Source organism: Panthera tigris, chromosome B1, assembly GCF_018350195.1.
Source record: "Panthera tigris isolate Pti1 chromosome B1, P.tigris_Pti1_mat1.1, whole genome shotgun sequence".
Lineage (NCBI taxonomy): Eukaryota > Metazoa > Chordata > Mammalia > Carnivora > Felidae > Panthera > Panthera tigris.
The window spans coordinates 197,459,497-197,473,141 of record NC_056663.1 but is presented as its reverse complement, the minus strand read 5'-3'; the positions used below and the strand labels follow the sequence as shown (position 1 = coordinate 197,473,141).

The 13,645-nt window shown below is 50.5% G+C and overlaps 1 protein-coding gene across 3 annotated transcripts in view; it reads right to left on the bottom strand.

Annotated features, from left to right (window-relative positions):
• SLC2A9 (solute carrier family 2 member 9) overlaps positions 1-13,645 on the bottom strand; it is a 257,130-nt gene that overhangs the window by 19,848 nt on the left and 223,637 nt on the right. For all 3 annotated transcript variants that reach the window (XM_015534686.2, XM_007075764.3, XM_042984935.1), the window contains one exon: positions 2,100-2,227. In XM_015534686.2, coding sequence (XP_015390172.1) covers positions 2,100-2,227 — 128 coding nt within the window. The remainder of the gene's footprint in view (positions 1-2,099; positions 2,228-13,645) is intronic.

The following is a 13,645-nucleotide window of genomic DNA, read 5'->3' as shown; positions in this document are numbered from 1 at the left end:
GGACGAGGGACTGGGCTCAAGTCCTGCTCTGTCATTTCCCAGGGGAGGACCTTGGGGAGTGGCCGCATCTCCCCGAGCTCTGGTCCACTGGTCCGCACGAGGGAGACACGAAGGCACGACCTCCCGGCACTGACAGGGGTTGACTGGGGCCTGGCACCCAGCAAGTGCTCCGCAAACACCGGTGTTCCAGAAGCGCCTCTGTGCTGTTCGCTCACGAACCGTGGTGGGAAAATGAGGGGTCGTGTTTGGGGTTGGGGGGCTTTCACTGGCCCCAACCCCAAACTGCTCAGAAGACAGTGGCCTACTTCCCAGGCACAGAAAGCCTAGGGGTGGGCCAGGTGAAGCCTCTAGAGTTCTCCACTTACATTGCAGGGGTGGTAGGGGGGTCCGTGTCGACAGAGAAGTGGTTTGAAGTTAATTTTCCCCATGATAATGAATATTTTACCGATCCCTGGCTCTGCTGGCTTTGACCCAAACAGGAAAAAGCCATTTCAGGTTCGAAGTCATTGAAAAGACAACTTGTTATGTTCTGGCCGCTCCGAGGACGGGAGGAAATGGGCATGGGGCCCAGGGTGTCCCCCACGTCATGCACGCTTCAGAGGAAGGGTGCCTGTACCTCAGATGCAGTTGGCGATGCTTTAAAAGTCACACGGCGGGTCAGCCTCTCACCCAGACTAGTGGATCGCAGGCAGAGAATGCCCACAAGTAAGAGGCCCCGGGACAGAGGGGCCAGGTTGGGTGGTGACCGCAGGACCTCAGGCAGACTGCGTCTGTTCCCTGAGCCTCAGCCTGTCGGCAGTGAAGTGGATGACAGGAAACCCCAGCTCAGGGCTGTAGGAGTAGGCACAGAACAAGCCGTGTGCAGGGGACCTGTAACCACGGAAGCAGGTGTAACCATCATGCGGTCCTGTGGCCAGGCCTGTTGACCCGGGGCTCAGTCGAGCTGACAGCAGGGCCTCTGGGATGTGCTGGGCTTGGTGCTAGTCAATTAATAAGCAAAGTATTAACCCCAGGGGAGGGGGTGAGGGTTGAAATGGTCCCTGAGAATGGACGGTGGTTCTTCCTCAGGGACACCTGATGGATTCTCACCTTCACTGACGGTATCACTTCTGTCATGGGCAGCAGGGAGCCCTGGAGGCATTAGAGCAGAGGAGCTGGACCCTCTTTGGCATGTAGCCGGGCCCCTGGCTCTGGGCAGAACACCTGTAAAGTCCTCGTCTTTTGTGCTCCTGCCCCCAGAGAACTCTCTGATCTCATGTCTTGCCTCTGCCATTATCATTACTCACTCTGTTCCAGCTACACTGGTCTCTTTGCTGTTCCTTACACAGGCCAAGCATGGCCCTGCCTCAGGACCCTTGCACTTGCTATCTCTCTGCCTAGACCTCTCCATTCCCGGGCTGCTTCACTTCACTCAGGTCTCTGCCCAGGTGTCACCTCCCTTGAGGTGTCGCCTCTAAAATACGAGGTGTCACTGTCACGTGTAAAATAGCACACCTGTTTCTGCTGCTTCCCTTTCTGGCTCCAGGACCAACAAGCACAAGTTTTTGTGCCCACTGTATCCCCATCGCCTGAAACAGTGCCTGGTACAGAGTAGGGACTCCATAAATACGTGCTGAATAAACGAGCGAGTTGACCTACACAGAAAGAGCTTGTATCCATTTCCCGAGTTGGCATTTCCCTGTCCGTCACGGTCACCCTCGGGACGGTGACCCCGTCAGCTTGGTTACGGTGCCAATGAGGATGTCAGACGCATGGCACGTTGCAGCGTGCACTGGCACTGTTACCCAGACCTCGTCTAGCACCGTGACAAGCACATGCACAAAGGCAGGTCTGGGATTCTACCCTAGGCTTCCCTGCAGACCCTCGGCGACGGGAAGCCCACTCCCTCTGAGGCAGCCCTTGGCATCCTGGGCAGCTCCTGGAAGGTGCAGGAAGGAGAAAGCGAATTAAGGGTTTGGGCCGAGGCGCACTTCTGCCGTCCTTAGGCCAAGAGCGTGAGTTTCCCAGTTGTGACGGACCCGGCCTCTGCTCTGTGGATCAGCCCTCAGGGTGCCGAGTCAGAGGGCATCCCGTGGGCAGGAGGCCCCTCGCGGCCATACCTGAATGAAGGGGAAGAGGAGCCCCACGGCGAAGTTGGAGAGCCAGTTGACGGTGCCCGCGATGAGGAAAGCAGCCGGCCGCTGGGGCTGCTGGAAGAACTCGCCGGTCAGGATGAACGGGACGCCCCCTGTGGTGGCAGAGCAAGGGCGCGCGATTAATCACCACGACAAGGTGACAAGGTCGTGCTGCCGGCCTCCATCTCCATATGGCAGGGCGGCACCCCTTCCGGAAGAGCCATAAGAGCCGGCCCTGCCCGGGTGAGGGACAGCTTCGGGAATGCGTGCTGGAGTCAGCCCCTAACTCCTCAAAGTGTACGAACCGCCTCTCTGACCTGGCGCATCCCAGTGAGAGGCGACTGATCCTGTTGGCTCTCCCAACGCCTTCTGAATCAAGCTGTAACCCGCCACAAAATGACTACGATAGATGCCAACTTGATTTCCAAGGCAAGTGACATTCACTGGCATATTGTGTCAGGCAGGTCCTGGCTCCCATATTCCCTGGGAGAGAAACCTGAAGCCCAGAGAGCTTACTTGACTTCCTCAAGGTCACCCAGCTCCAGCGTAGCAGGGCCAGAACTGAGGCTTGGGACTCGACCTCCACAGGTCGGCACTGCCCCCGTTGATCCTTGCCTGACGGGGTGGAAACCCTCACTCAACCGGCGAGCCATTCGTCTTCCTGATCTCCCCTGTGACCGGATGGGTGGTGGGTCCCAGTCCCAGAGTCGCCCCGGCAGCGGGACGTCACTCAGCAGAAACATCACTGGCATTGACGGAGGACAGTCGTTTATCTGGAGGACTGTAACGCGCAGTTGCACGACGTTTGTCACCCCTCACCTCCTGGATGCCCGGAGCTCCCCACAGGGGCTTGCACCCATTTCCAAATGTCCTCGGGGTGCCACACGTAGCTGAGAATCCCCAAGGTCTGCACCGTACTCTCCCTGAACTCGGTGAGATCCAGGATTGGGCCCTGTGCCCAGACCCAGGACCTGGGGCTCAGCATGGCCACTGGGGTCCTGTTTGCACCACCCCGCAAATGCAATCCCCACTGTGCCCATCGGATCTACATGCCGGCGTTGTACAGACAAGGGTAGTGGAAGGGGAATGCCAGACTCTAGGAAGACACTTAAGGGTTCCATGGTTGTTGACCGTGCTGGGGCTGGTCCTACAGTGGTGGACGACAGGAGCAATGTCCTGCCCCCTTGGGATTCATTCCCTCTTCTGGAAGGGGGGAGAAATGACTTGTCTATGAAAAAGAAGTGAACGAATGAATAAGTAATTACAACATGCGCTAAGCATGGAGGGAACACACTCAGCACTGGAGGGAGCCAGTGTTCGTAGTGGTCAAGGAGGGCTCTCTGGGAGGTGATGGGTCAGATGTGACTTGAAGGAGGAGACACAGCTTGCTAAGATCTGGGGAAGACTGCCAGGCAGAGGGACGGGAGGGTGAAAGGGATTGGGTCAAGGTCTAGAGCAGAGGCCACTCTGTTGAGCGAGGGGAGAGAGGAATGGTATTAAGCGGGAAAGGGAAGCAGGACCAATTAAGCAGCCTCTTGTAGATCAAGGAGAGGGTCTGCTACTGAAGGAAAACAATGCGGGGTTTTGAGTAGGGGCTGATGTGATCCGCCTGCATTTTGTAGGGACCACAGCTGTTTAGAGAGGGCACCGGAGGGTGGAGTAGTGGCTGCAGGAGGCTGCTGGCCAGGGCAGGAGGAGGCCATGGTTGTCTAGAGGGCTTGCATGGTGCCAGTGGGGATGGAAGGAAGGGGCAGAATTCAGAGACTCCACCCCATGGAGGCCAAGCTCTCACTGTGAGCGTTACAGACAACATATACTGATCCAGTTCAACCAAGAAACCCAAGGTCACAGGGGTCACGGGACGACTCAAGCCTGTCCCTTCAGAGTGTTCACTGTTATAACCCCTCTATTCTGCCAGCAAGCCTTGGACTGCAGCACATCAAAATGACTCAGAATGGACCAGCCCCTCATCCCCCATTAGACTATGAGCCCTCCAGGGCAGACAGTGTCCCCATCTGCCTGGCATCTTGGGCAGAGAGTAGATATGTGATCGATATTTACGTACTTGTATTAGACACTCAAAATTTGATTTTGAAAAGATCTGATATATTGTTTACTACAAAGAAAGGAGACTTTCCATATCTTAAAGGTATCTATCAAAATGTGCAAGAACAACCGTGACGCATTGAAACGTGCGAAAACCAGCCTTTAGGTCTTCACAAGCACGATATTGCCTTGTTGAGAGTCTGTCGCACACCCGTTGTTCCCGCAGCTACCACCACTGTGAGCCGTGCAGCACACCCTCGGGGGTCAGTTCACAGCTACTGTGAAGCCTGGACAGGGCTGAAGGCTGGTGTGCCACCTGCCCGGACTTCCCTGGGTGTGGTTTGGAAGAACCTGTCGGTAGCTCCATTAACATTCCTTATCCTGGTACATCAGCTTACGGCGGAGCAGAGAATGTGGATACACCTGCCTCCCCGCATGTCTCTGATGTCTCTGTGTCTCTTTAGGGCTGGGCCATGACTTGTTTGCTGGTGGTGGCCCTCGCTCCTGGCACAGCACTTAGGATACGGATACTAGGGACTCAGTAAACGTCTGCAGGACCCACAAGGAATGAGCAAGACACTGTGAGGTTCACAGCACATCTACATTGGGTCTCCTCTCTCCTCCCTTCAGGCCACCTCTGAGGGCAAATACAAGACACAATAAGAATTCTGTACAGCCTGTTTTGCTGATTGGTTTTCATTTCCATGATCCCCCTTGAACCTAACAACCAGGTGGTAAAGCACAGTGGGCTAGGGCTTGGCCTCCGGTGTCAGTAAGGACAGGTTTAAATGCAGCTCTACCGCATCTCTTTAGAATTAAGGCTTCTCTCCTGCACAGTGATGACAGTAGGAACTTACCACGGGGGTATTTGTGGGGATTAAATGACTAGCAAGCACTTAGTATTACGTAGGGCACATGAGAGGCACTCGGTAAGTGTTAGCTTCTATAATTAACATAAGTGTTAGCTTTTTCTTCTTATTATAGAAAGAATTATTTCCCTTCATTTTGTCATGAGCTAGCTGACGTTCAGAAAACTCGAGTGACATGCCCAAGGACTCTTAGCCAAGAATGATGGTGACAAAATGAAGATGCTGGTGGTGATGATTATAAAAAGGACAATGGTGCTGCTGCGGCTGCTGCTGGGGGTGACAGTAAGTGGCACATATTGTAAAAAGCACTTGACATACATTATTTCATTTAATTGCCACTAGTACGTGGTAGCTGTTACTACCATTTTTCCCACTTAATGTATAAAGAAACAGAGGCATAAGAAAGTTAACCGATTCCCTCAAATCATACCACCAGTGGGACTCGAACTCAAGGCTGGGTAACTGCCAGTTTGAGTCTTAATGACTCCATTGTGACGCAAGCAAGACTAAAGACGTTTACAATTTTTAAAATATGGGAAAGGAACTTAAGAGTATTCATGGTTTTATCTGAGTGCCCTACCAACTTCTGGAATTCGTTTTTCTCTTTTGTCTGAAGGCAATGTTAGCCTGGTTTCCTGAGAGCCTCTCACTGTTTCTTTAAATCCAAAGTAAAGTGAGAAAGAATGGGGTGTGATATGGAAACAGTGGATTTCTGGTAGGTCCTTTATTTTTCTGTTGTTTTTCAAAATGAAAATTGTATTGTTATATTTTTCTAATTAGCATGAGTAATATGTACCCATTTTTAACAATTAAAGCATACAATGTAGAAAAGCATGAAAGGAAACAAGTCATCCCTAGACCTTCCATCCAGAGATGATATCCACTTGTGTCTTGGTATTTGGCACAGACATTGGATGTTGCTATAGAGAAGCCTAGAGCTAGTCCAATACTTATCCTTTAGGCAATTGGCTTTCTCCTGAAGAAATCCTTTCTTATGCTTCAAGTTATTAACTGAACTGTTTACTAACTGTGATGTGTCTGGGGTTGGTCTCCCCATAACAGTCTTTCTTAGAACACAGTGACTCCGTCTCAACTACAGATCCACTCTTCATTTACTTCCTATCTTAGATTTGAAAGCCTCTTCTGTTCTACCTGTTGGACTCTCTACTCCACAGACAGTGATTATCTGTATGTTGGATTAATTTTCTCCCTCTTCCATGTCTGTTGTCTCCTGAATGACTTTATTATCTTGTGTCTAAACAGATTTTGCATGCTTCAGGCAATCTCTCCCTTGTTTCTCTTCTTCATCTCTTCTCTTTTCTTCCTTCTTCTGGTCCCATGTTGGTGCATTCCCTGTGCCACTGCCTTTTGTCCTGCCATAGTAGAATGAGTTGTTCCATCCAGATTGCCATCCGCCCTGATCAACACCTTTTCTGATCTTCTTCCACGATGTCTTTTCTTTCAAATCACAATTGGGGGTGTGAGTCCTGTCTTTTAGTAACTTTTCCATAAATGGAGGCCAACATTAGGGCTGGGGAGCAGAGCAAACTTGGAGCATCTGGGCTCTGCTCTGGCCTCTGAGATTTTAAGTGACACGCACCAGAATCCATTCCAGGAGGTCAGGGGTACACCCAGCTTTTGTGGGCTTCAACTGGTCTCCTCAAATCAGAATAGGCTTGAAAAATGAGAAGTCTTTTGGGGAGGACTGCTGCGGGGGAAAGTATCTTCCCCAGGACTGCTGACTCATCTCCTCACTCCAGTTCCCCCCCCAATCAAGGATGTTAGTGAGAGTTCTTAGGGGGTATTGAATCCCCTTCCCTGGTCAGTGCTGTTTCGGAAGGGTGGAGACAGAATGTCCTATGCTAGAATATCCTTCCCTGGCTGCCAATTTTCACAGCGTATGGTATGTTTCCTTCTTGGCTTGCTGCTGGCCGTATTTTTTTTTTCCCGTATCAAAGTTAAGGTTTGTTTTTGTTTTTTAACAACTTTTTTAAAGTTCATTTTGTTAGGTATTTGTGGGAGGAAGATCTGTCAGAAGGCTGTACATGACCATATTTACCTAAAATCCCTTGGTAACTCGTTTTGTAAAGTTAAGGTATTGGTGTTTCTTGTGGTAGGTGTGCGGTTGGCACTCATTTTAAAATAACGTGCTTCAGAATTAAAGGGCAGTTGGAAACAATCCCTTCTGGCACAGGATTTTGACAAGGGGGTGCCTTCTTCCAAAATCTCTGGTCGGGGCCCTTTACTTTGTGGATCTTGTTGTTTACAAAAAGATTTTAGATGCCATATCTCACTGGATCTTTCTTCACAACCCAACTATGAGTTGTGAATTATCGCTGCAGATTAGGAAACTGAGGCTCTAGAAGACGAAGGGCTAATGTTACTGGTCCCACTTGTAAAGGAAAGATGTGGAGACCGCTTTTAGGTAACAGGCTTGAGCAATGGCCCCCAGTGACCCCCTGGGCTGAACGCAGACAGGTGAATTAAGTGACCCACCCTGAACCAGCCATAAGCCCCAACTGACCATCGGGCTACTTGTAACCGGGCACAGTTACCGAAAAAGGAAAATTCCATATGTTCTCATACCTCCTCACTCCCTCCAATACTATAGCCCTTCGTCACCCCTCATGCCAGACAGTTTCTCCTTTGCTGTCCTGCTCACTGCCCCCCTTGCAGTGACTGTATTTGATAAACTTCTATGTCCTTTATTCTGCTTTGGGTGAATTCTTTCACTTCCTCCTGCTGCCGGCCTCCACCTGACTGGGCCACTCCAATCACCCCTGATTGCACCCACAAAAGAGGATGCAAAGTTGGATTTTCGGACTCAAAATCCTGCCTTCTTTGGACTGCACCTCTCAGCTCAAATGGATAAAAGATGACAGAGGATTCATGCTGCTGTTTCCACTCTGTATCCAGCGTGCCTCGCACGGAGTTCTCTTCACGTCACAGGACCCATACCTACTGCCTAGGGGTATGGTGCAGCTTAAACTTTGTAAATTGTGTTTACGTCTCTTGGCCGACATTCCTTGTTATCTTATTTGGTTCCTACTTGTTATTTTATCTGGCTATGCTATTCTGGATTCGCCGGAAGCAGACCCTGACATGGGTTTTGTGTGTGAGTTGTTTCTAGAAAATGCCGGTAAGGGTGTGGGTAACTGAAGGAAGTGTATAGAGGGTGTGTTATCAGCAAGTCACCTCTGTGGGCCACCAGAACTTAATCCAGTTGGGGCCTCTCGGGAAACTGTGTGGAAAACACATCTCGGAATGAAGACAGCAACAGTCCCTACCTCTTGGCATTGTTTTGAGGACCAAATGGAACGTGCTTAGCAATGTGTGCCTGCAGTATTCCAGAAGACCGCTCTATCATTTCTGCTTGTGGCTTCCCCCCACGCAGCCATTAGTCCCTTCCCCCTCCTCTTCTATTTTCTAGCTCTTGCCAGGCACCTGGGTAAAATGTCAAATTTTATTTCATTTTTGTATAAAAGAAAGAAAGGGCAACTGTCCAAACTATTCTATAATTCATATTATTACATTCTTTGAATGGAGCCACTATCATCAACTTGAAAAGCCCTTTAATAAGGGCTTTTAAATCTCCTTAATAGTCTCCACAGGTGTGCCCCATACCACTTAATCCTTTAAACACATTTTCTCCTTAAGTAGGAGTTTTAAAAATACCTTTAAAGTTTTTTTTAACTTAAGGGGCGCCTGGGTGGCTCAGTCGGCTAAGCATCCAACTTCGGCTCAGGTCACAATCTCACGGTTTGTGAGTTTGAGCCCCGCATCAGGCCCTCTGCTGTCAGCACAGAGCCTGCTTCGGATCCTGTGTGCCCCCCTCTCTCTTCCCCTCCCCCGCTTGTGCTCTCTGACTCTCTCAAAATAAACAAACTTTAAGAACAAATTTTTTTTAATTTAATATAACTTTGAAAATTCTTCACGGATATTTTGCTGTGCTTATTTCATTAGACTTTACCTTTTTTGTCTGCTCATCTGTCCATTTTCATCCAACATTTGCATTCTAAGTCCTGTGCTGGGCATTTTTAGGATCTACTAATCTATGTGATGAGTCCACATAACTACGTTAGGAGGGGGGTATTCTAATACCCATTTGAAAGATGAGGAAATCGAGGCACAGAGCAGCAAAATGGCTTGCTGAAGGCCACACAAGCTGTCACCAAGAGCTTCTGATTCAGATAAAAGATCCTCCCCCCTGCCCATTCTCTAGGAGACACTGGAGAGAGGGCAAAGGCACTATTTCCCAAACAGCTTTGTTTTGTGACAAAAATCAGGCCATCAGCCATCAGCACACCTGCAGCTTGCAGGGAGCTGGCACCAGCATGCACTTGGTGCAGGAAGGGGGGCAGCGCGAGGGGGGGGCTGTCTGCTCGGGAAGCCCCTCGCCTTGAAGGGTGCCTGTTCGGCCAAACGGGGAGAAGGCAGGTCTGTCCCCTCAGAGGGGGTGTCCACCTCTTCAGGCATGTGCTTCCCAGGTAGGGAAGGACGGGACATGTGGCAGGTGCAGCCCAGGAATCCCCGGCAGAGGCTCGTCCCATCCTGACTCTCAGTGGGCACTTCTGGCTCCACGGCCAATAAGGCTTTGGTCCTACTGCAAGCCTTGGTGTCCCCACCTGTAATCTGGGCACTTGATGAGCTCTTCAGAATCTCAGTAAAGCCACCTGTGGCACGTGCTTGGCACACGGTCCGTTATCACCTTGATGAGGCAGCCACCCTGGTGGCCAGGGGCACTGGCTTTGGAGTCAGATAAACAGCTTCACTTACACCCTGTGTGACCACAGACAAGTCGTATCGATGGCTCTCAATTTTCTCATCTATAAAATGAGGACAGTTCCTACCTCTTAGCATTGTTTTGGGGGCCAAATGAGAGTGCTTCAGCACTGTGTGCAACACGTTGCAAAGGCTGCCCCGTAACACCTGGTACAGATATCCTTCTTCCCACGACGCAATCACTTAAATGCTTGTTGAGTATCGGCCACGTGCCAGGCACGGACATCGGTGGTGAGCAAGGAGCAGGCTCAGCTTCTCCCAGGGCTTCTAGCATCTGGGAATCCACTGAGACAAAATAGCCAGACCGACCACAAGATTAACTTTCTCCTGGCCCCCATCTCTCCTGGGCAATTACAGCAATGGTGAGAGTTAATGGATCAAGAACTTCCTACGTGCCAGGTTCTTGAAAAGTCTGCCCTCTGCAGGACGGAGGCATCGCTAAGATCCCTTAGAAGGGATCCCTTAGAAGGAAGACAGCATCAGACATTGTTAGTCTTGGATAAAAAAGAACTACAAGTAGGGGTGCCTGGGTGGCTCAGTCGGTTGAGCGTCTGACTTTGGCTCAGGTCATGACCTTGCGGTCTGTGAGTTCGAGCCCCGCGTCAGGCTCTGTGCTGACAACTTGGAGCCTGGAGCCTGCTTCGGAGTCTGTGTCTCCCTCTCTCTCTGCCCCTCCCCCACTCACACTCTTGTCTTTCCTTCAAAAATAAATAAACATTAAGAAAATTTTTGAAAAAAAAAAAAAAAGAATTACAAGTCATCAGGAGTCATTGCTCTGAACCAAAGGAGCAAAAGCCATTCCTTTTGTATCCAGAGATGCTGCAAAGTCAGGCTTCCACTGTCCAGCCCCATCCCTGCCTTCCACATGGGGAGACTGAGGCCGGAGACGGGAAGTAAGACTCCCTGTCTCAGACTTTCCAACTACCTGTTTGCTGTGTGCACGTCCTTCATGGCAATTTCTAGCTCCTGCCATGCTCAGATTGTGCCCACTGCTGGAAATGCCCCTGGCAGTGGAGGGACTTCGGGGCACCCAGGATATATGGGCAATTTACTCAGCACAGGCTTGGCCCTCAGTATGGGATATGTAAGCAATGGCACCTGTCTTGCCTCCCTCCCAGCCTAACTACCTGCCCAGGCAGGTAACCAGCAAAGGTCCTGACCAAGGCTGTGGTCTCGCCCACATGAAGCATGTCTTCTAAAGAAATTAAAGGGAGGCTGCTCTAGGAGGGGGAAGGAGACTCGAGTGTGTGTCTAGTTACAGAGAAGGAGGAGGTCCCTTTGCCACCACCCGTGACTTCCATGGATGGTATCCTTCGTGATCTTTTGACTTCTTTATGCTTTTGCTCATCATGCTCTTCGGAGGTAGGCTGCGTGTTTCTTTTGCTCACTGGTGCTTTCCCCATAGCAAATTGTATCCCTTAATAGATGGTTGTTGAATGGGTGAGTGGATGAATAAATAGGAAATAATGGCCATTAAGCAAGTCTTTCAAGGGAGAGTGGAAATTCATGATGTGGTCAAGGAACCGGTGGGGTGCAGAGCACAAGAGTGGTTTAGAGGGTGTCTGTTTGGAGACTGCAGAGGCATCCTTGGCACAGGACTATACAGAGCTGGGTGGATCCCAGGTGTCTTCAGGAGGTTTTAGCAGGAGGCAGGCAGATCAGACTGCTCTGGAAAGTGGTCCCTGATGCAGAGTGGAGCTGGGGTTGCAGAGGGAGAGTGCAGGTAGACAGGGACGCTGGTTAGGAGACGGCTGCTCAGAATGTGAGAAAACATTGGGAAAATGTTTGTGATAAAGGCCTTGGTGCCTCTCAGTCTCATTAACAGCCACCCTCTGTGATTCTATCTTGCATTTGCATGAGATCAATCATGCGACTTCGTTAAATTCATTCCCGAACACTCCGCTCCGCTGAAACATAAATTGAGTCCCCTCTTGACTTCCAATTAGCATGCTCTGACAAAGACTTTATTCTAGTAGAATTTCTTTAATCTGGACTTTTAAGTCAAATTCTCAGGTTTGAACATCCACGTGGGAGTTTCCGGGGGAGAAGACGTTTTTGAAGAGTCTTGGGAGCAAATGGGCCATGTAACGCCAAACTGACTCTGCTAATTCTAATTAAAAATGAGGCGCTGCCACATCCTAATAGGTGAGGACAGCTGACGAGCAGGTCAGAAAACACAAGTAAAGTCTATCAGGATAAGCCCACGTTGAGGGGTTCTGGAGGGTAGGTTAACCACACCCTGATGGTCTGTTACTCAGTGTGGTCAGGAGTCTACGTTCCAATGAAGACAGAGGTCAGAGGGCTTGGTGGTAGTTCTTCTGGGCACGCCTTACCGTTCTTCCTCGTTTGCGTGGGCACTAGGGGGTGTCGAAACAGACAAGCATGGGGGCCTGGATAAGGGGTGCTGCAGGTATAAGGCAGCCTGGAATAAGGTCCAGGACCCTGGGGACACCTGTAACTGGAGACCAGCACACCCTCAGCCTGGGTCTTGGTTTTCCCAGCTACAGAATGGATTGGTTTGTTCATTCTTACAGTGGACACAAGTTACTGAGTTCCTGCTGTAAGCTGGGGCCGTGCTGGGTACCGGGTCTACAGCCCTGAAGGAGCCACGGCGCCTGGGCTACACGGATCTAAAATCCTGTGGGTGCACGGTGTTTTCTGGCTCAAGACCCTAGAATGCCCCAAACAGATGCTTTCTGCATCTCAGTGCTGGCCCCCCTCCCCCGCCTGCCCGCATCACCAGCCAGGGGCTTTGTCTGCCTTTCCATGAGCCGAGCCCAAGGGCTGGAGAGTTAACACCTCTTCCTTCCCCAGGACTGACTGCAGGGACTCTCTGTAAATACTTCTTTGGGGTCGGGGTGACTTGGGGGCATCTAATGGGCAGGAGGTGGTCTTTATGGGCAGCTCAGTATGCTAGCGGTGCTGAGATCAAGAGAGAAAGAGAAGAAGGTTTCCAACAACTTTTGCTACATGCTGTGAATTTAAACTGCTTCTTTTTGGACATGGGGCTGGGACTGACACCTCTAGGAATGTGACTGTGGGCTGGGCTATGGCGGGTGGGGTGGCTGGCTGGCTGGGCATTTTCAGGCTTATCATGAATTCTCCTTTGCCTTTTCCTGGATCGTCCTTCTAGAAGTCCCCGAGGACGTGCTGTCATGCCCACTTTACTGACGGGTGGGGAGAACACATGATTTGCTTTTCAAACCAAGACATTTTCAGAGTCCATGGGTGCCACTGAGAATCACCTCAGACATCAGGTATAATCTGAACCGACTACTGATGAGAGAATGGGGGCTCAAGGTAAAAACTCTCAGCTAAGGTCCCACAGCTGGTAAGGCAGTGGCAGAAGGTGGGATTCGAACCCAGATCTACTGGACTTTCCATGAAATCGTCAGGCAAGGCAAACATCTTAAATGACATCACAGCCACCTGTGCTGAGCATGAACAGTGTGACTGTCTATGCAGTTACAGTGAGTAATTCTAATGTGCCTAAGACTCTTTCTAGGTAGGTAACATTATTCCCAATTTACAGACAAGGAAACCGAGACATAGAAAGGTGAGGTGACTGCCCAAGTCATTCACCTGATACACAGCAGACAGGATTTGACGCCTGGTCTTCCAGCCGTGCCAGCTCTGAGGCTGAGAAAGGGACAGCAGAGAAGGAAGCCCACATTCAGATGATGAAAACAGGGGACCCAGACAACGGAACATGTGACATGCGGCCAAGTTTACAGACTATGCGCGTGCAACCTCATTGGGCCCTGCAGCTTTTTCTGAATTTTCTTGGGAGTCTCTCTGAGCAGTGTGGGGAGCTTATCTTTCTTTCCCAGGTGC